Here is a 21,483-nt window from a genome sequence, read left to right on the forward strand (position 1 = left end):
CACAGAGACCTGAGCCCAGCTTCCCTGCTGCTGCAGGAGAAGATCCCAAAAGAATTTTCTTTCAGCTGACCACCATACCTGATGATTTTGTCTCCAGGCAGTCCAGTCCTGTCATGGCAAAGATGATACAGCCCAGCTGATCCTTCTACACCAGCAATTGTTGGAACAACTGGATCTGGAGGCCATTGTGAAGAAGCAAATGGAGCTGGAGCTGCACAAGGCAGAGGGTGAGCTGGCTTAGGCTTGGAGGAGGTGGAGGATAGGCTAGTCTCCTGTGAGTGCTATGACCACACTGCGGCCCACTAAAAAGCTGGACCTAGCTACATCAGGCCCTGATGTAGACACTCAATACAGTCAAACACCAGTATCTGCGGGGATAGGTTCCAAGACCCCCTGTGGATACCGAAAACCACAGATGGTAGTGAACACCTTATATAATTGTATTGTGTACCTTTCGAGGCCATACGAGATCTTTTACGAGAAAGATCTCTGTATGTATGTTGATGCTTCCATGTCCCACTCTCGCCAATGTGGGGAAGCAATAAAAAAGGTGAACAGAATGTTGGGTTATATCTCTAGATGTGTGGAGTTTAAGTCAAGGGAGGTGATGTTACACTTATATAATTCCTTGGTAAGACCCCACCTAGAATACTGTGTGCAGGTTTGGTCACCATACCTCAAGAAGGACATTGCTGCCTTAGAAAAGGTGCAACGAAGAGCTACGAGAATGATTCCTGGTCTTAGAGGAATGTCTTACGAGGAGAGGTTAGCGGAACTGAATCTGTTCAGCCTTGAGCAAAGGAGACTAAGGGGGGATATGATTCAGGTCTATAAGATTCTAACGGGTCTGGATGCTGTTCAGCCAAATGACTATTTCAATATTAGTCTAAATACTAGAACTCGTGGCCATAAGTGGAAATTAGTGGGAGAACATTTTAAAACAAATTTGAGGAAGCACTTCTTTACACAGCGTGTAGTCAGAGTATGGAATAGTCTTCCTGCTATTGTAGTGGAAGCTAAAACCATGGGTTCCTTTAAATCAGAGCTAGATAAGATTTTAACAACTCTGAGCTATTAGCTAAGTTCTCCCCAAACGAGCTTGATGGGCCGAATGGCCTCCTCTCGTTTGTAAATTTCTTATGTTCTTATATAAACATTATGTATTGTAGATGGTTTGGCATTGTTACCCAGACTGCCACAGAGTGTTTGAGAGCTGATATGCATTTGAAAGGCTTGTCTAATGAACATTACATGCAGATATTGGCATTACAGAGGAAAATATTGCATTAATGATAATGTCAAGTACAACTTTGTCACCCCAAACATATTTACACAATGTAAAGTGACGTGAAACAATGTTCTCCAAACTGCGATGCTACATGTGTATAAGATACTTGTACTTCATAATCAACTGCCAAAAGCCTATTTTGTAAAAACTTGAGTTAATAGTTTGTAGTTGAGTTAATATTTGTAATATCGAACGGATGCACTACTTTGACACTCATGAAAACATTGCTTAGCTTCAGTAAGAGTAAGTTTTAACCTATAATCTTTTTTCTATCTAAACTGTTTTAAAAATTTTGTGTTTTATACAGTACTGTATACCAACACACATACACTGATTTGCTTTTCGTTCAGTACAGTACCATATGTAGTGCTTTTATAATTACTTTATTATGTACTGCATTATGTTTAAGATTTTAGTTTTATTTTAGATATTTTTCTTACATATTTATATAAATGTAAAATATATACTAAGACAAACATTTAACTGACGCTAAATAAGAACCAATTTCGACTTGGCTACAAATTCGGACCTCGATTGTAACCTGGTGACTGGCCTTTATTATGAAAGGTAGCTCACTTGTAGACATAATGTTGTCATAGTAATTTAGTCTGCAAGCCTATTCTGCTCCAAGGAGGGTCCTGTATGGTGAAGCAGGAGTTCTTGCTTAGCCAGATAACTTATGGGACTTGAGGTACAGTCAGTCCTGGTACAGCGTAACTAATGCATTCCTGGAAACCTTGCATTCACTAAAATCGCTTACTGAAATAAACATATCTATTGGGAAAAACATGGTTGAGCAATGTGACTCCAAAACTTAGTAGCTTATTCCAAACAATGAATTAAATACTAAAAAGTGATTCCAATGACCAATAATGTAATTATGTGCATTATAAACAAGAAATAATACATTCATTATGTCATAAACATCTATGGGCAAAATACAGTACTGTAGCTTAGAGGAAAGCAGCTCCAAAACTTTCTAAGTTATACACAACAATGAATTAAAATAACAATGGACAATAATACATGTTATAGTAAACTAGCTGTGTGTTTTTATGTTATTTTTAGAATTAGAACTTTGATCTATGCAATGCAAGGATGTACACTCACCTAAAGGATTATTAGGAACACCTGTTCAATTTCTCATTAATGCAATTATCTAATCAACCAATCACATGGCAGTTGCTTCAATGCATTTAGGGGTGTGGTCCTGGTCAAGACAATCTCCTGAACTCCAAACTGAATGTCAGAATGGGAAAGAAAGGTGATTTAAGCAATTTTGAGCGTGGCATGGTTGTTGGTGCCAGACGGGGCGGTCTGAGTATTTCACAATCTGCTCAGTTACTGGGATTTTCACGCACAACCATTTCTAGGGTTTACAAAGAATGGTGTGCAAAGGGAAAAACATCCAGTATGCGGCAGTCCTGTGGGCGAAAAAATGCCTTGTTGATGCTAGAGGTCAGAGGAGAATGGGCCGACTGATTCAAGCTGATAGAACAGCAACTTTGACTGAAACAACCACTCGTTACTTCCGAGGTATGCAGCAAAGCATTTGTGAAGCCACAACACGCACAACCTTGAGGCGGATGGGCTACAACAGCAGAAGACCCCACCGGGTACCACTCATCTCCACTACAAATAGGAAAAAGAGGCTACAATTTGCACAAGCTCAACAAAATTGGACAGTTGAAGACTGGAAAAATGTTGCCTGGTCTGATGAGTCTCGATTTCTGTTGAGACATTCAAATGGTAGAATCAGAATTTGGCGTAAACAGAATGAGAACATGGATCCATCATGCCTTGTTACCACTGTGCAGGCTGGTGGTGGTGGTGTAATGGTGTGGGGGATGTTTTCTTGGCACACTTTAGGCCCCTTAGTGCCAATTGGCCATCGTTTAAATGCCACGGCCTACCTGAGCATTGTTTCTGACCATGTCCATCCCTTTATGAACACCATGTACCCATCCTCTGATGGCTACTTCCAGCAGGATAATGCACCATGCCACAAAGCTCGAATCATTTCAAATTGGTTTCTTGAACATGACAATGAGTTCACTGTACTAAAATGGCCCTCACAGTCACCAGATCTCAACCCAATAGAGCATCTTTGGGATGTGGTGGAACGGGAGCTTCGTGCCCTGGATGTGCATCCCACAAATCTCCATCAACTGCAAGATGCTATCCTATCAATATGGGCCAACATTTCTAAAGAATGCTTTCAGCACCTTGTTGAATCAATGCCACGTAGAATTAAGGCAGTTCTGAAGGCGAAAGGGGGTCAAACACCGTATTAGTATGGTGTTCCTAATAATCCTTTAGGTGAGTGTATATAAAGTTCAGGGGGGTGTGGGGGTGGTTTTTACCACATTGTGGAGACAAAATGGCCTTGTGATGTGGTGAAAGTGCCACAAACAAAAAATAGACATTTTTCAGGTCCTCATAATAGAAACCTCAATTTTATAACCAATCTGTGAATCCTAAATAAATTAGCCAAAAGTCTTGTATTTTGTTATGGTTACTTATTGTCATGGTTAGGGCTGGGTAGGGGTTAAAGTTGCCATAGTGGGGATTTGGGTTTTGCCCGTTAAAAAAAAGAAAAAAAAGAACAGATGATCCCCATAAAGATATGAACACCTAATCTGTGTGTGTGTGTGAGTGATTAACATGCACCCTTCAAAACCTGTTCAATCTCACTTTATAGTATACACCTCAGTTTTGATAATGTGAAAAGTTGTTTCTCTATTCATCTATCTATCCCACAGGATGTTCAACAATTGGTGTTAAAGTAGCATTTGTTGGACCTTTTAATCACTGTTTGTACCTTTTTTTAGTCACTTTAGTGTAAATGTATGGGTATTGATTCTGGTAAAACATATCCGCTTACGGTTTGGTCTTAAATTTGGCTTGAAATGGTATTGCAAAGGTCAGAGATGCTTCACATCAGGATTTCTACAGATACCCTGATAAAGTACACGGTTAGACAGGATGCAATGAGGGAAATAATTACAAACAAACAAATTTATTTTTGTATAGCGCATTATCACAACATTACATCGTCTCAAAGCACTTTACAGCATCCCCACCCAAAGCCCCCAGTGAGTAAGCCATAGGCGACAGTGGCAAGGAAAAACTCCCAAGAAGAAAGGAAACCTTGGGAGGGACCAGACTGAAAGGGGGAGCCCATCCTCCAGGGGCCGGCAGGGAGAGTCAAATACAGTAAAATTTGAGACACAAATGGGGAGCAGGGGAGAGATGACAAGCCGGTGCCAACGCTCCCTCCAATCGCCAGGCAACCAGAAGGCAGGCAGCGGGTCATACATGGAAGATGACACAGGCAGAATGGCGAGCTGGACGCACGGACGTCATTGGTAGTGGCGACGTCACGTTGCAGGGTGTGCTGGACATCTTGATAGATTGAGGTCTCCAGGCAGCACCCCCCAGGAAGAGTAGGGGAAATAAAATATGCAATTAGTCAATGTAGGGGAGACTATAGGCAGTGCTAAAAGTTAGGTGAGTGCAATATGAAGTGCAGTGTGCAAGCTCCGGCAGATATGGTTATGGCAGCATAAGTAGGAGGGAGAGGCAAGTGGGAATGCAGGCATGGGGAGTCCCTGAATCCCTCCAATCAGTCTAACTTATATAACTGGTAAAGTTATGGAGGGTATAATCCCATGGTGATAAGGTTGAAGATGTAGACAGGTTAATGACTCAAGAATACTATTTAACAAAGTAATGCCATTAAGAAGGTAAGAAGGGAGGTGGTGTTTCAGTATATGTAAAGGAAAACTTGCAGGCAAGGGAGCTTACTAATATAAGTAAAACTACGGAAGCTATATGGGTAAAATTAGATGCTAAAAACTCAAATAGCCTAATTGTCGGTGTTTGTTACAGAGCACCTAATGTAGCTGCCGAGGAAAGCAGATTGTTATACAGTGATATTAGGATTATGAGCAATAAAAATGATGTGGTAGTTATAGGTGATTTTAATCTACCGGGGATGCAGTGGGACATTGTCACTGGCTCTTCTGAAAATAAACTGGAGATGGTGGAATTAGTACAGGATTGTTTTTTTACTCAGTTTAACACCCCTACCAGGGGAGATGCCATTCTTGATCTTGTTTTCTCTAATAACCAGGACAGGATTGGTAAATTAGACGTTTTAGAACCACTTGACAGTAGCAATCATAACATGGTTAAATTTGAGGTTAAGTTTAGTGCCCAAAGAGCAAAGTCCAAATCAAAAATATATAATGTTAGGAAGGCTAACTTGAATTGTATGAAATTAAAACTAGAAACTGTGAACTGGATGGAGTTAAATAACAAAACTGTGGAAGAGGCATTTTTTTTAAAGCACATTATTGCAAGTGCAAGAGGACTTCATACCCGTTTCCGGCAAGAATAAATCTAGGAAATTGCAACCTAGGTGGTTTACTAGGGAAATAAAGTAAGGAGGAAAATGGCTTTGTTCCAAAAATGGAAAATAACTGATGATGACAGAATAAAGCAAGAGTATCTAAATCTACAGGCTGAATTAAAAAATGACAGACGAGCTAAAAGGAACGTCGAAAGGAAGATCGCATTGGAGGCTAAGGATGACGTTAAAAGTTTCTTCCAGTATTTTAACTCTAAAAGAGCTCTAAAAGCTGAAATTACTAATCTGCAGGATAGTAAGGGTCTTGTAATTGAAAACGACATTGACATAGTAAATGAGTTCAATGATAGTTTTGCACGGGTATTCACTGTTGACGACACTAGTAACTTACCAGTTCTTATTACTAATCCAGCATTGTCTATAACTAATATATATATATATAACTGAAGCTGATGTTTTGCAAAGCCTAGCTAAGCTCAAAATAAATAAATCACAGGGCCCTGATGGCATCTTACCTATAGTGTTAAAAGAGATGAGGGATATTATTTGCCGACCCTTAACTTTACTGTTTCAAAAATCCTTATCTGAAGCTGTGGTACCTTCTGATTGGAAGCATGCCAACATAATGCCCATTTTCAAAAAAGGGGATAGAAGTAATTTGTCAAACTATAGGCCAATCAGTCTAACTTATATAACTGGTAAAGTTATGGAGGCTATAATCAAAGAGAAAATGGTAGATTACCTGGACTCAAATAACATTTTGAGGGATAGCCAGCATGGATTTAGGAGAGGTAGATCCTGTTTAACAAATCTGTTGGAGTTTTTTGAGGAAGCTACTCAGGAAGTTGTTGATAAGAAGGCCTATGATGTCATCTAGATTTCCAAAAGGCTTTTGATGTTGTCCCTCACAAGAGGCTCTTACTTAAACTCAAAGCGACAGGTATTTTAGGAACTGTAGCGACCTGGATTGATAACTGGTTATCAGATAGGAAGCAGCGAGTAGTTATAAGAGGCACAATGTCACAGTGGGCCTGCGTTCATAGTGGGGTACCGCAGGGTTCAATTTTAGGCCCACTATTGTTCCTAATTTACATAAATGATATAGACACCAATATATACAGTAAACTGGTGAAATTTGCAGATGACACCAAGGTGGATGGTGTAGCAGATACTGAACTAGTGGCTCAGCAGCTACAGCGGGATCTTGATTTAATTAGTGACCGCTCCTCGTGTGTGCCACGCCCCCCTCATTACCTCATGTCGAATCCTGATTGTCGTCACATGTTCCCTATTCCGTTTGCTTTGTCTTATGTATTTAGTCCTAGTCTCAGTCAGTCTTGCCAGATTCGTCATTGATGTATTGTCATGTTTCGTTCCTTGTCCGCCAGTCTTCCCTTAAATAAACCCCGTCTGTCCGTATTTGCGGCTCTGCTTGCCTGCTTTCCGGCTCGCTTACCCCGGAGCATGACAGCCGATACCTGGCAGATGAAATTTAACATAGACAAATGTAAGGTACTCCATGTAGGGAGCAGAAATATAAAGTACAGGTATTTTATGGGACCTACTGAAATAAAGGTAGCTGATTATGAGAAAGACCTTGGTGTGTATGTTGATGCTTCCATGTCTCATTCTCGCCAGTGCGGGGAAGCAATAAAAAAGGCCAATAGGATGTTGAGGTATATCTCCAGGTGTGTGGAGTTTAAGTCAAGGGAGGTAATGCTAAGATTATACAGTTCCTTGGTGAGACCTCACCTAGAATATTGTGTACAGGTTTGGTCACCATATCTTAAAAAGGACATAGCGGCCTTAGAAAAGGTGCAGCGTAGGGCCACAAGAATGATTCCTGGTCTTAGAGGAATGTCATACGAGGAAAGGTTATTTGAGCTAAATCTGTTCAGCCTCAAGCAAAGGAGACTGAGGGGGGACATGATCCAGGTCTATAAGATTCTAACAGGTTTGGATGCTGTTCAACCGAATAGTTACTTCAGCATTAGTTCAAATACAAGAACTCGTGGCCATAGGTGGAAATTAGCGGGAGAACATTTCAAACTGGATTTAAGGAAGCACTTCTTTACACAGCGTGTAGTCAGAGTATGGAATAGTCTTCCTGATAACGTAGTGCAAGCTGAATCCTTGGGTTCCTTTAAATCAGAGCTAGATAAGATTTTAACAACTCTGAGCTATTAGTTAAGTTCTCCCCAAGCGAGCTCGATGGGCCGAATGGCCTCCTCTCGTTTGTATAGTTCTTATGTTCTTAAATGTGAATGCTGGCTTGGTATCTGTTTAATACTTAAGTACTGCTTTTGTTGTGTTAGTGCACATGTACTTGGCCCAATTTCTTGCTGGCTTGTAGGGGATCAAATATTTATTTCCATAGATAAATTACAAACTGGTTTGTAACTGTTAAATAATGATTTTTTTTCTTGTTTTGTTGAATATCTATCTTCTGAAGTTAAACCTACCAGTGAAATTATAGACTTCTCATTTTTTTATAAATGGATCTAGAATTGAACAGGGGGTCAAATAATTACAGTGGTACCTTGGTTCTCGAACGCTGACCTAATATAAATTGTACGCGCCAGGAAATGAGTCATACTACAATACAATTCTTACTTGAATGCCTTCTTCACAGACTGGACGATTAACCAAATAAAGCATTACATTAAGTTAGTTACATTACAGTAACTAATTAAATAAACCACTAACTTATGTGTACTATTAGAACATTTATGTCATTTATTTAAATTTTATTTTACCAGGTAAATGAACTGAAAACCAGTTCTCACTGCTTTACGTGATATTCGGGAGAAATAGCAGATTACGCATTGGAACTGCCTGGGATACAAACGTCATGCGTGTAACTAAACTCTTCAGCCAATAAGGGCAAAGGTGTGTCGTCACGGAGGTGGTTCCAGTTTGTGCAGCCAGGTGAGAGGTCGCAATGCATCTAACCGTAATGCATTGTGTCAGGATCAGAATGCGTTGCTTTAAGGCAGCGCTGTAAGCAAGTCGAATGCACCCAATGACCGGACTGGGGAAACAAACTGAAACGCGGACTTAATACAGAGGACTAATGACAACAACCAGAAACAGCTGATCACATGGGGATCCCACACGAGGTTAACGAGGGGGTGTGGCATACGGAAGGAGTGGATGATCGGGGCAGGACAGGAGTAATGTTGGGATAATCGTTTTGGAAGCCATTAAGAAAAAAATGTTGTTCTTTTACCCTGTTCATTTTGTGTTTGGTAAAAAAAAAAAAAACATATTTAGGTGTAATTTTGGGGGACCGGGAAGCAATTAATTGGTTTTCCATTATTTCTTATGGGAAAAATTCGATCAGAACTCAAACTTTTTAGGATTCGATCCGGAGTCCGGAACGGATTAAGTTCGAGAACCAAGGTACCACTATATTTCCCTCACTAAGTGAGGGGGGACACAATGTAAAAGTAATCACTGATGGAATGTTTGAAATAGGTGTAGGAATTATTAGCTCAGGTAATGTTTAATATCTCCACCAATATGTTTGAAATTAATTAAAGTTTCATTAATTATTATTTAATGCTGATTATTAACCAATCGTTATGCCGAATGGTCGGCTCCTCCAAACTCAATTGCGGTATCCCTGTGAGTCTGTTAATGTGAGACTTAAATGGGATTCACTAATTACCAGTATCGCTTAGCAAACTGGGTTAGAAGGCTCTTCCAGCGAGCTGCATCACCAGGTAATGTAAACAATTGGTAGCGAAGCTCCCCTCACGGCCGATGAGAGAGAGTCTTGCGATGTTTCAGGCGAGTTTGAGGTTCAGAGCGTGTAGCAAGATCGCACAGAGGCAGGGACTTATTGTGAACACTCAATGACGGAGGCTGCAGTTGTGTAAAAGACATGCATTTATTCCTAGCTAACACTACAACTAACATAAGACAGACATTACACCTAACACAAACAACTGTAGGAATTATTAGCTCAAATAAATTTTAATATTCTCCACCAATATGTTTGAATTAATTAAAGTTTAATTAATTATTATTTAATGCTGATTATTAATCAATTGTTATGCCGAATGGTCGGCTCCTCCAAACTCAATTGCGGTATCCCTGTGAGTCTGTTAATGTGAGACTTAAATGGGATTCACTAATTACCAGTATCGCTTAGTAACCTGGGTTAGAAGGCTCGTCCAGCGAGCTGCATCACCAGGTAATGTACACGATTGGTAGCAAAACTCCCCTCACGGCCAATGAGAGAGAGTCTCGCGATGTTTCAGGCGAGTTTGAGGTTCAGAGCGTGTAGCAAGATCGCACAAAGGCAGGAACTTATGAGACACACAATGACGGAGGCTAAAGTTGTGTGAAAGACATGCATTTATTCCTAACTAACACTACAACTAACATAAGACAGACATTACACCTAACACAAACAACAAACACGAAATAACGGAATAAAACAAACGATGTAATTATGAAAATGCAATGACCGTATTTAAATGAGTAACCTTAAATGGGAAATACTGTTCTGCAAAGCAAGCATAGTTTGTGGAAACACGACCCTAAAGTCTTATAGCAGGTTAACAGAACAGCCTAAGTTGTTAGAATGAAAGGAAGTTGGTTTACTTGGTTGAAGAGTGGGGGGGGGGGTCTTGGCAGTTGATGGCAGAGCTGCTGAGCTGATGGCACTCAGGAAGGCGCGGTGTTTGGAGCAGTGGAGTGGAGTCCCTTTAGATTCTCTCTCCTGGTGAAGCTTTGTCTTGGGTGCTGTTCTCTGTTCAGCTGGGCCTTCACCGGAGGGCTTCTTGTGGGCTTCTCTCCTCCCGGGTTGATGTTCTCCTTCGGGCTGGCGGTTATTCTCTGCGCTGCTGCTGGTTGTTCTCTGCTCGCCTTTGTTCTGAGGTGCCAGGATTTTATGCTGTAAAGTTCATGAATAGGGATGACCAGGAATTCGACTCCTGGCCCAATGGCTGGCCATCCATTTGGCAGGCTTTCGGAAGGGGGTCTGTATCAGTCCTTTTGAGATTTATGGCCCGACTGATTATCCCTTTACTGATGATTTTCATTAAGCTGTTATAACTTTTGATACATCCACTTTTATGGTAATCACTGACCAGATTTGGAATCAGGGGTGATTAACAATCAGTTTGATACCAAACATGCCATACCAGCTTCACAGGTACATACCTCATACCATCTGCATTAATTGATTAAACAATTAATTATTGTATCTATGTGACTGATTCACATCAGTATAGGATACAGGTGTTTTGGGTTGCACCTCAACAGATGTTACACTTTGTGCGGATATTACATCAAATATTCATATTACAAACAGCACATCTTATCCATAGATAGGCGTGGCCGTTAGTTTGTGGTAATATCAATATAAGTTGCACATCTGGAAACAACATAATTTGTTTGGTGTGGCTTATGCCAATTCATCTTCTCCAGAATGGATAAGATACACCTTAATTCAGTTCTTTTAACATAGCATGGTAGAAAGAAAGAAACTTGGTGACTGTCCACCAAGATCAGATAAGGACCACAAAGGAATGTTGGAAGAGAAGGGGGGGGGGTTTTAACACAGAAGACTCTCTAAAAGTTAGGACACATACAAACATAACGTATCTGTATATTGAGACTAGTAGTCGTGAGTAAATCAATATACAGGGTATACAAAAGCCAAACTTAAATGAAATTTCCTTTAGGGTGTTCGTCTGTTGGGTGAGTGAGATGTAAGGCAGAGTGTATGTGGAGGGGGTTGGGTGCCAAGTCGAGGGACCCCTGTCCGTGAAGTCCACTCTGCTTGTCTGTAGGTCCCTAAATCTTTGGGCAATAAAAGTTGGAGTGCTAGCCTCCCTGGTTATCTGTGTGTGTGTGTTTGTGTGTGTAACCCCCCTTTGGTGCCTCTCGTACCAGGCTCGGCCTTGTCTCAGGCCACCTGGAATTTAGGCCCTGTGATATGTGCATGTGTGATCATACATAGGTAAGGAAGGAACAGCAGAGTGGTATTGAGGAGTAAATTAGAAAATATTAAAAACAAATACAGAATATGGTGCAATATTGGGGCAGAAGTGCAAAAAAATTATCCCTAACTCAACTGTCGGAGCACAGTGTACTGCAGGCTTTGCGGGATTACCCTTATCAGCTCTGCTTGGTTGCTGGTGTGGCAATGAATCTGGGGAGCCCTTTTGGCTCATGGCTGCTTACCCCGCTGTAGGGCTGATGGAGGGTTATGTGGTGGAGAAGGCCACCCTGGAGGAGAGTCTGCAGCAGAAGGAGAGCCAAGAGCAGAAGCTGGTGGAGGAGCTGGAGGCTATGCAGCTTCATCTGCTGGAGCTCAGTGAGGAGAATGGCCTGCTACTGCGGCAGAGAGATGCCCTCAGCGGTGTCCTAGGGGAGCCGGAGAGAGGTGAGGGGCCAGGAAACTGTATGGACAGGAGAGGGCATCGGAGTGCAGAGGGGTGGAGGTAAGGGACAGAGCTGTCGGGACAGGAGGGGGAGCTCTGTGGGGACAGGGCTGTACTGCACAGTGTTGCCAGAAGCAAAGGGGCGGGGGGATGGGGGTAGGGCTGTAGTGCAGGCTTTCAGCTGATTGTATCCAACCTGCCGAAGTGCTGAGAGATGGGGTCTAAAGGGGGAATGCTTTACTGGCTGACATGAATGCTTTACTGGCTGACAGGTAACGGTCAGGTGACCTTTTGGTGACCTCTAGGAGGTCAGGAGGCTGACATCACCGGTTTGTATGTGTTCATATCTGTGCTTTTTTCTGTGTGTGTGTTTGTGTGTGTGTGTCTGGTCAGTGGCTCAGGATTTCTTAACTGTGCACATTGAATCTTTGACATTCTTCTCTTTACTGTAACCTGTTCACTTTTGACTTTCCTGCTGGTTCTCCTGCTTGTAGGTACCCAATCCTTACTCTCTCCTGGTTTGCAGTGCATTCTGCTGCTTTTTTTTTTTTCCTCCTGTGGTTGTCAATGCTTCACGTCGTGTTAAGTTGGGCCTCCGCCATCCAGCAGGTCTTCTTGACGAGACTCTGCGCTTGGCTCAGGAAAAGCTGGATGTTCAGCGACAGGCAGAGAAAGACCATGGTGGACTGGTGTCACAGCTCCGCCGTCTGGAGACTGAGCTGGAGGAGCAGACAAACTGCAACATGGAGCTGGAGCAGCAGCAACAGGCCCAAAATGAGGACCTCTTGCAGCAAATCCAGGCTCTGGAAAAACAACTGAAGCATCATCGACATTTCATTGATGTGAGCCCCAAGCTCGCTCTCACCTCCTTTAATGTACATTCAATTGCCAAAAGTAAAGAGACACCTGCCTTTACACACACATGAACTTTAATGACATCCTATCCACAAGGTTTAGGAGGTTTGTGTTTATAGGAATTTTTGACCATTCTAAGAGTACTTGTGAGGTTAGGCACTGATGTTGGATGGCAGTCTCCGCTCTAATTCATCAGGTATTCTATTGAGTTGAGGTCAGGGCTCTATGCAGGCCAGTCAAGTTCCTCCACACTAGACTCGCTCATCCATGTCCTTATGGACCTTGCTTTGTGCACTGGTGTGCAGTCATGTTGGAATAGGAAGGGCCCATCCCCAAAGTGTTCCCACAAAGTTGGGAGCCTGAAATTGTCCAAAATAGCTTTGAATGCTGCAGCATTGAGTTCCTTTCACTGGAACTAAGGGGCCAAAAACAACCCCACACCATAATCCCCCTCCACCAAGCTTTAGACTTAGCACCATGTAGTCAGGCAAGTACCATTCTCCTGGCAACCGCCAAACCCAGACTCATCCAGACTGATAAGTGTGATACGTCACTCCAGAGAACATATCTCCACTGCTCTGCTTTACACCACTGCATCTGACGTTTTGCAAGGCACTTGGTGATGTAAGGCTTGGATGCAGCTGCTCAGCCATGGAAACCCATTCCATTAAGTTCTCTACGCACTGTTCTTGAGCTAATCTGAAGGCCACACAAAGTTTGGAGGTCTGTATTGACTCTGCAGACAGTTGGCGACTTCTGTACACTTCGCCTCAGCATACATTGTCCCTGCTCTGATTTTTATGGTGCCTACCGGTGTGGCTCAGTTGCTGTTGTTCCCAATTGCTTCCACTTTGTTATAATACCGCTAACAGTTGACCGTGGAATATTTAGTAGCGAGGAAATTTCACAAATGGACTTACTGCATAGGTGGCATCTTATCATGGTACCACGCTTGAATCCGTAAATGTTTGTAGAAGCAGACTGCGTGCCTAGGTGCTTGATTTGGCATTATAGTGTATCTGATGGTGAGAATGCTCCACAGTGCCAGGCAATGGAAAGGGAGCATGAGAGAGAAGAGTTCCAGCAGGAGATCCGCAAACTGGAGGCACACTTGAAGCAGCAGAACCGGGGCTGTGCTGGGGATGACTATGCTGGACGCAAGGTAGCAGTCTGCAGTGTCCCGTTTAATCTGAGACCTTTTATAGGCGCATGCTTTAATGCAACTACTTTTTCAGGTGGAGGATTTGTCTCAGCAGGTACGTGATCTGAGCATATTCTTTGTGCTGTGCCTCTGGATGTCTTGCCTTTGTGATGACCTACAAGCTGCTCTGACACCAATTCCTGCTCAGCCTGTGTGTTACCTGGGGCGAGCAGAGCATGATCTCTGCAATACAGTAACCACTTTAATTGGCAACTAATGGCTTTTCCACATAAGTGAAGGGCGAGGGGTGCAGCTAACATTTAACCGGTTAACAAACCAGGCAGGGCTTTTGCATGCACCTCCATACCCATTATCGTTGGGGGGGGTGTTGTTAAAGCCCTTCAGGCTGGCAGATCACCTTGCTTGGGCCCCCACTGCTGCTGTGTACAGGTCGAGAGCCTGCAAGCGTCTATGAAGGAGAAGCTGGATGATTATAGCACTCTGCTGCTGGTGAAGCAGAAGTACCAGTGCGAGGTCGCTGAGCAAAGCGAGGAAATCGACAGGATGGCTGGCTGCATGCAAGAGCTGGAGCAGGAGTTGGACAGGGCCAGGAGGGCCCAGCTGGAGCTGCTGCAGGTGAAGCTGGGGCTCCATGGTGAGGACTTGCATGTGCCAGCTGCAGGCGGCTCCCTGCTCACACAAAAGCTGCCTCTTGCAGGACAAGGACGCCCTTCAACAGCAGCAGTACTCGCAATGTATGCAGATATCTGCGCTGCAGTCTACGGTTGACGAGGCCCGACATCGGCTGCCTGATGCTACGCCAGACCCTGAGCTACAGGCGGAGCTAGAGGCTGTACAACAGGACTTGTTGAGCAAGGAGACACAGGTGTGTGGCATGGCATCCGGGCCAGGAGATGCAGGGTGTTGGGTTTAACTGCAGCTTGTCTCTCCCCAGGTGCAAATGCTGTCGGGGCAGTTGGAGGTGTTGCAGAGGGAGTTGACAGTGAAGGATGAGGAGGTCTCTCAGCTGAATCTACAGCTGGATCAGTTCACTAAGCAGAGCTCCGCCTGCACTGTGCAGCTGCAGTGCGAGGTCACAGCCTTGCAGGTGGGGCCACCATCTGCTCGCTTCCAATTGTCACCGAAGTGTACTGGGGCTGACTGGTGTCCCTCTTCCCCGGAGAAGGTGAGCTCCCTGCACAGGGAAGACAGAGGGGACAACAAAGCCACATCTTCACTGCAGCTTCCTTTGGATCTGCTAGTGGAGAAGAATCAGGACACTGACCACCTGAACCAGCAGATTCATCAGCTTCAACAGGAAGTGGGCATGTCTCAGGATAGCAAGGTTTGTGGTTTGTCATGGGGGTGCAGTGAAGCCATGAGGGGGGGGGGAGTAAAAATAGTATCTGTCTGAATGGCCTTCTGACTTGCCCCCCCCCCCCAGATGGAGGTACAGCTGGAAGAGCTACGGTCCCTGATTGATCATCTCCGCAATGAACAGCAGCACCTGCGTCGGCAACATGAGGAGGAGGAGGAGGAGCAGCTGCACGGGGTCATCCATAAGCTGCGGGAGGAGCTAACACAGCTGGGACCCAGCTGTCTGGAGGTGGGCGAACTCCAAGAAAAGTACAGAACCCTGGCAGTGGGCTGTCACACTTCCAGCCATGACCTGCAGAGCCAACTGAACCTGATGCACAGCGAGAAGGAAGCTCTGCAGCTCCTGCTCCGCAGCCAGGGGGAGACCTTCAGGAGCCAGTTAGAGAGCTTGGGTCACAGCCTGAAGGAGGAGCAGCAGTTAGCAGGGAAGAAGGATGAGGTTGCCTTCCTCAAGGAGAGTCTGTCCCAGCCACAGGTGCAGGTAGAGCAGCTCAGCGCTTCTTTGCAGGAGCTGGAGGAGCATCAGGGACAGGAGAAGCTGTCCGTGGTGGAAAAGGAGGAGCTGACGGCAGAGTGTCAGGAACTGAAGCAGCGTGAGGGCTGGCTGCAAGAGGAAGTAGAACATCTGAAACAGGAAGTGGTTTTGGCTGGTGCGCAGATTCAGGAGTTGAACTCCCAGCTCGAAGCTGGGGAGGTGGGGTACGCAGAAGCTCACAGAGACGTTCTGGTGAGTCTGATATAGCAGGCTTTCTGCAGAAAATCCAGCCTTGATAACCTCCCATGCAGCAGAGACCTTTGGCTGCTGGAGCTTCAAGATTAAACTATCCAAGTAGTTTTAATCCCTGTGATTGGAGGCATAGCAGGGAGGGTGTGGCTGGGGGTTGCTGCTGGGCCGCTTACCTCCCTCCTAATGTGAGAAAAGCTTGGACTGTTTGGCAGATGGTTGTTTGACTTCTTGAGGCTGGATAGAATACCTGTTGCCCTGTTTCCGTCAGACGTATGCAGAAACAACCCTTGCCAAGGCGGAGGGTGTGCTGCGAGACAAGGGGGCAGAGCTGGAGGCCCTGAGGGTGGAGCTTGCTGCTGTCAAAGAGGCTCTGAGTTCCAGCACTGACAGGGTGGAGAAGCTGCTGGAGGAAGGCCAGGTAAATGGAGGGTATGGGAACTTGATATGCATGTAGCACAGGCCTTGCATCACTTGCTTGGGAATTCTCTCTCTCTCTGTCTCAGATGAAGGATACAGCTCTGACTGAGCTACATATTGTCAATGAACAGCTGAAGGCTGAGCTCAGGGGCCTGCGGGGGAAGTGGCAGCTGCAGGAGCTGCATGGGCAGTATGACCTGCAGGCTATGCCGTCGTACTCACAGGAAGCAGCAGCAGGAGGCAGCCTCCCATTGCTGTCCACAGGGGTGTCTGTCCGTTCCCCTGAGCATCTACGGTGTCAAGACCGCAGCATGAGTCATGGTTCGCGCCTGTCAGACTGCAGCAGCCTGGAGCTGTGCAGCAAGGAGCCCTCGTTGCCCCCAGAGAGCCTGCAGATGGACACAGAGCTGCTAGGCAGCTGCTCGCCAGGGCCCCTGTCTGATTCCAACACAGTCTCCATGATGGAGACTCTGCATTTGGAGCAGGTATGTGCCATACGTTTGCCTGCACCGTACCGTCGCTCTCAACCTGCAGATGGCCTCAGTTGTCATCTCTAACCCCACGTAGGTGGAGGGGCTGCTGCACCTGGATCTGACCCCCCCCAGCACCCCCGGTGGCCTGGTGGACTTTACCAGTGATGGCTATGGCAGCAGTAAGTCTCTGGGGCCAGTGACAGTGCTCCTAATGGCACTGGGCCTGTCAGATGGTCAGAGACCAGCAGAGCTCAGGCTGACCCCAGGCTCATTATTCCCTCTACCCAGATATGAGGTCAGAGCTTGGTGCTAGGCTCCAGATGGAGCTGGAGGCCACAGAGCGCCTAGATGCCAACTTCCTGGAGTACCTGCGACAACGTGGCTTGACCGTGGCAGACAGTGTGGTCGCCAGCATCAAGCTGCTTTCACCAGAGGTGCAGGTAGGGGGCAAGTGTCTAAGCCTGAGCCAGAGAGTGTCTTCTAGCTTGTTTCCAATTGTAGTTTGTCTGTCCACCATCCAGGGCCTGTTGAAAAAGTTGAATCAGGAGGCCTGCCTGGTGCTGGCCCTCTCTCAGCGCCCATGTGCTGATGCAGTACTCCCAGGATGGCAGGGAGAGAAGCGCGCTCTACAGGAAACAGTTCTGTCCCTCAGAGAGCTGCTGTGTAGGATAGCTGAAAATGGGCCCAAGGTGCGTATGTGTGCTGCAGCCTCCTGAAGTCTGGCTTGAATGTATGGTCTAAGGCTGCATGTATGTGGAGAGCATTGTGGGTACCATAGGCTAACTGACTGCATGTGTGTGGAGAACAGGTTAGGTACCGTAGGTCTACACGCTGCATAAGAACATAAGAAATTTACAAACGAGAGGGGGCCATTCGGCCCATCAAGCTCATTTGGGGAGAACTTAACTAATAGCTCAGAGTTGTTAAAATCTTATCTAGCTCTGATTTAAAGGAACCCAGGGTTTTAGCTTCCACTACACTAGCAGGAAGACTATTCCATACTCTAACTACCCGCTGTGTAAAGAAGTGCTTCCTCAAATTTGTTTTAAAATGTTCTCCCGCTAATTTCCACACACATGTGTGTGCAGAGAGTATTGGGGGTTCTGTAGGTTGACAGGCTGCATGTGTGCAGGGTCAGAGCAACGAAGCTGACTGGCGTGCAGAGCTAATCCGAGCAGTGAGCACCATGTTAGCCAGTGAGTGGCACTGGTTGCGCTCGGAACTGACCACCATTATGGCTGCCCATGTGGCCTTGGATTCTGATCCTCTCACAGACCACTTGGAGCAGCTGCTCAAACAGCAGGTCAGTGTTTTGGAACCTATGTTTGGGTGGGGAGGGTTTTCTGAGGGGGTGGCTGCTGACCTTGTGCTCTGTGAGCGGCTGTTGAAGCCTCATCCACCTGTCCCTCAGGATGAGCACCAGCGGTCATCACTGCAGCAGCTACTGTCTGCAGAGCGCCGTAGCCTCCTCTCTGAGCTGCAGAGCCTGCAGGCTCAGCTACGCATTGCAGGTCTGCAGAATCAGGAGCAGCTGCAGCAGCTGCAGAACTGTCTGAGTGCTGCACAGGGGGACGGAAGCCAGCTGCGCAGACAAGGTCAGACAATATACTCATTCCAGCTGTGATTCTTGTGGTGACTCCTCTGACTGCAAGCCTCACACACACTTTTGTGTGGGCATAGTGGAGCTGCTGGAGTTTCGGCTGCAGCAGGAGCAAGTTCTAGTGCAGAAGCTGCGCAGTTCCCTGTCTCTGGAGCAGGATATTGCAGCCCAGCTGAGGACAGAACTAGAGCAGAAACATACCCTACTTGAAACCACTGCCAGTAGCCAGCAGGAGCTGCACAGCGAAACCTGCAGGCTGAGGTACAGCAGCCCAGCAGCTCTCAAAGCACATTCCTGCAGATGCAGACCTTGCAATACATTAACCCTTAACCCTCCACATCAGGGTGCAGCTGGAGAGCCAGGCCGTCGTGTGCCTGTCCTGGGAGGATAAGGCAAAGCATGAAAAAACCAAGGTGCAGGAGCTACAGCAGCAAGTCCAGCATGGACAGGCTAAGGTGCAAGATTTCCAAGAGGAGGTGCAACTTGGACAGGCCAAGGTGCGGGAGCTCCAGGAGGAGGTGCAATATGGACAATCCAAGGTGCGGGAGCTCCAAGAGGAGGTGCAGCGTGGACAGGCCAAGGTGCGGGAGCTCCAAGAGGAGGTGCAGCGTGGACAGGCCAAGGTGCAGGAACTCCAGCAGGAGGTGCAGCGTAAACAAGCCAAGGTGTGGGAGGTCCAGCAGGTGGTGCACAGGGAGCAGCAATGCAGTCAACACAGACATGTGGCACAGAATCAGGTGGTGTGTAGACATGGTTTGGAATGGGGATTGGAAACCTTGTTCAGTGGGGATTCAGTGACTAAACATTCTTAGTTTTTCTACAGGTACTTCAGCATGCCCTGGAACAGGAGCGCGTACAGTGCAGCAACCTCCGCAAGGAGCTCCAGATCGAGATTTCCCGTTGCGAGGCACTGATTTTGCAGGAGAGCAGAAGAGCCAGTCAGGCAGTACAGCAGCTGGAGGAACTGACCAACTCATTCACTCAGGAGAAGCAGGATCTCACCGTGAAGCTGGAGGAGGCGTGTTCTCTCTCTGCTCAGCTGACTGCCTCCCTCACGCAAGAGAAGAGAGAGAAGCAGGATCTCACCCTGAAGCTGGAGGAGGCAAGTTCTTATAGTGCTCGGCTGACCGCCTCCCTCACTCAGAAGAAGCAGGAAAAGCAGGATCTCAAGCTGAAGCTGGAGAAGCAGCAGGGTTTCCATGACAGACAGCAGCTAGGCTCCGACAAGCAGGAGCTGCGGGAAGAGAAAAGGGACTGGCAGAACCAGCAGGAGCGGAGGCATCAGAGGCTGGTATGTCAGTCTGCTGGGTAGGGTGGAGGCACCTGATGATCTGCAGAGATCAACTCAACTTTTCTTCCACATTATTCCTTAGTGAATATTTCTCCACCACCAAATGCTGACTTTCTTTTTGATGAATGTGCATGACTACCACCCTGTGGCCCTAGCTGGAGCTGGAGGAGCAGCGCATCAACCACGTTCAACAAACGCTCCAAGAATTGCAGGGGATGTCAAGCCATGCAACTGCCTATCCACAGAGCCAGCAGCAGCAGCTCCAAATTAGCCAGCAGCAGCTGCAGTTGGCCAGGGTTCGAGTGACCAGCCTCCTTCACAGAGCCCACACCAGGTGCGGTGTAGAGTCACTGTGACTCACTGATTAGCTTGGGCTCTCCATGTTATTCTTGCTGGGGGTAGCTGGGGAGTGTGTGTGGGTGTTGCTGGGATGAGGCAGTAATGTGGAGAGGGTGAGGCATGGGCATGCCTTTACTTTTCTGTTGCTGTCTTCAGCTGCGACAATGGGTGGCTGCAGCAGAAACACGGCTTGCAGGAGCTGCTCTGCACTTTGGCTGACTTGGAGCAGGACCTGCAGCAGCTGAACTCCCAGGTGAGGATTGGGGATCAGTGCATGTAGGGCAGTAGTAGTAGAACTTTCGAGAATGTAACTTCAACCAGGAGGCCGTAAGAAGCTGTTTCACATGCCTGTTCCCCAGGGGCTGTCTGCGGAGAAGGCTTGGCACACTGAATGGGCATCCCTGCCAGAGGTGGTTGGCCCTGTGATAGTCACTGACTGTGCAAAGCTCAGGGCACAGGTCAGCCATTTTTCCTCCACCTCTGGGTTGCATTTTGGATTTAAGGCCTAAAAGTGAAATTGTGCTGCCAGTGTTGGTATTCAAACCAACGACCTGGACACAGACTCTGAACCTGCTGGGTGATTTTGGATTTTGGGAGTTGTGTAATTGGCACTTTCCTTGAATTGTGGGTATTAATAAAAGATCTTATATGTGGAAAATGCAGCAGGCCTGTAGGGGGTACTTCTGAGTGGATCTGTGTGATCCACAGGTCCAGCGGCTCTATTTGAAGTACCTGCGGGCTGAGAGCTTCCGCAAGGCACTCGTCTACCAGAAAAAGTACCTGCTGCTGCAGCTAGGGGGCTTCCAGGACTCCGAGCTGGCCACCCTGTCCCTCATCGGCCTCATGGGTGCATGCCCCTCCCCTGCTGCTTTCAAGACCCGCCCCACTAATCGCTTTAGGACCACTGTCTGTGTGATAATCGCCATTTCACGGTAAGGTACCCTGAAACCCATTATGGAGCATGGTTTCCCTGCCCTGCAGCCTCGCAGCATTCCTGCTCTGCATCCCCTGCTGTTCCAGGCTCCGTTTTCTGGTCAGGAAATGGCACAAGTCCGTCACAAGGGGGGCAATGAATCCGGCCTCAAACGGACATGGACCCAGCGTCAGTGAGTGACCCCCGGCTCCACAACCTGCGTACCCCGTCATTCCTACTAACCCCATCACATTGTTCCCCTTGCCCTGTTGTCCCCTCTAACCTGATCGCT

At 46.5% G+C, this 21,483-nt stretch overlaps 1 protein-coding gene across 16 annotated transcripts in view; it reads left to right on the forward strand.

Moving 5' to 3' along the window:
• Positions 1-21,483, forward strand: part of pcnt (pericentrin) — a 63,454-nt gene that overhangs the window by 39,620 nt on the left and 2,351 nt on the right. For 12 of the 16 annotated variants that reach the window (XM_072716383.1, XM_072716362.1, XM_072716335.1 and 9 more), the window contains 25 exons: positions 98-227; positions 11,869-12,060; positions 12,665-12,900; positions 13,956-14,075; positions 14,149-14,169; positions 14,505-14,690; positions 14,773-14,940; positions 15,010-15,162; positions 15,241-15,399; positions 15,499-16,158; positions 16,427-16,576; positions 16,662-17,060; positions 17,143-17,227; positions 17,337-17,488; positions 17,570-17,737; positions 18,181-18,351; positions 18,460-18,643; positions 18,729-18,909; positions 18,992-19,388; positions 19,472-19,939; positions 20,095-20,273; positions 20,435-20,531; positions 20,638-20,736; positions 20,987-21,210; positions 21,299-21,384. In XM_072716383.1, the coding sequence (XP_072572484.1) occupies positions 98-227; positions 11,869-12,060; positions 12,665-12,900; positions 13,956-14,075; positions 14,149-14,169; positions 14,505-14,690; positions 14,773-14,940; positions 15,010-15,162; positions 15,241-15,399; positions 15,499-16,158; positions 16,427-16,576; positions 16,662-17,060; positions 17,143-17,227; positions 17,337-17,488; positions 17,570-17,737; positions 18,181-18,351; positions 18,460-18,643; positions 18,729-18,909; positions 18,992-19,388; positions 19,472-19,939; positions 20,095-20,273; positions 20,435-20,531; positions 20,638-20,736; positions 20,987-21,210; positions 21,299-21,384 (5,065 nt within the window). The remainder of the gene's footprint in view (positions 1-97; positions 228-11,868; positions 12,061-12,664; positions 12,901-13,955; positions 14,076-14,148; positions 14,170-14,504; positions 14,691-14,772; positions 14,941-15,009; positions 15,163-15,240; positions 15,400-15,498; positions 16,159-16,426; positions 16,577-16,661; positions 17,061-17,142; positions 17,228-17,336; positions 17,489-17,569; positions 17,738-18,180; positions 18,352-18,459; positions 18,644-18,728; positions 18,910-18,991; positions 19,389-19,471; positions 19,940-20,094; positions 20,274-20,434; positions 20,532-20,637; positions 20,737-20,986; positions 21,211-21,298; positions 21,385-21,483) is intronic. The other 4 variants (XM_072716337.1, XM_072716388.1, XM_072716350.1 and 1 more) reach the window with 3 other exon arrangements.

The sequence above is a fragment of the Paramormyrops kingsleyae genome, chromosome 1 (assembly GCF_048594095.1).
Source record: "Paramormyrops kingsleyae isolate MSU_618 chromosome 1, PKINGS_0.4, whole genome shotgun sequence".
NCBI classification, from domain to species: domain Eukaryota; kingdom Metazoa; phylum Chordata; class Actinopteri; order Osteoglossiformes; family Mormyridae; genus Paramormyrops; species Paramormyrops kingsleyae.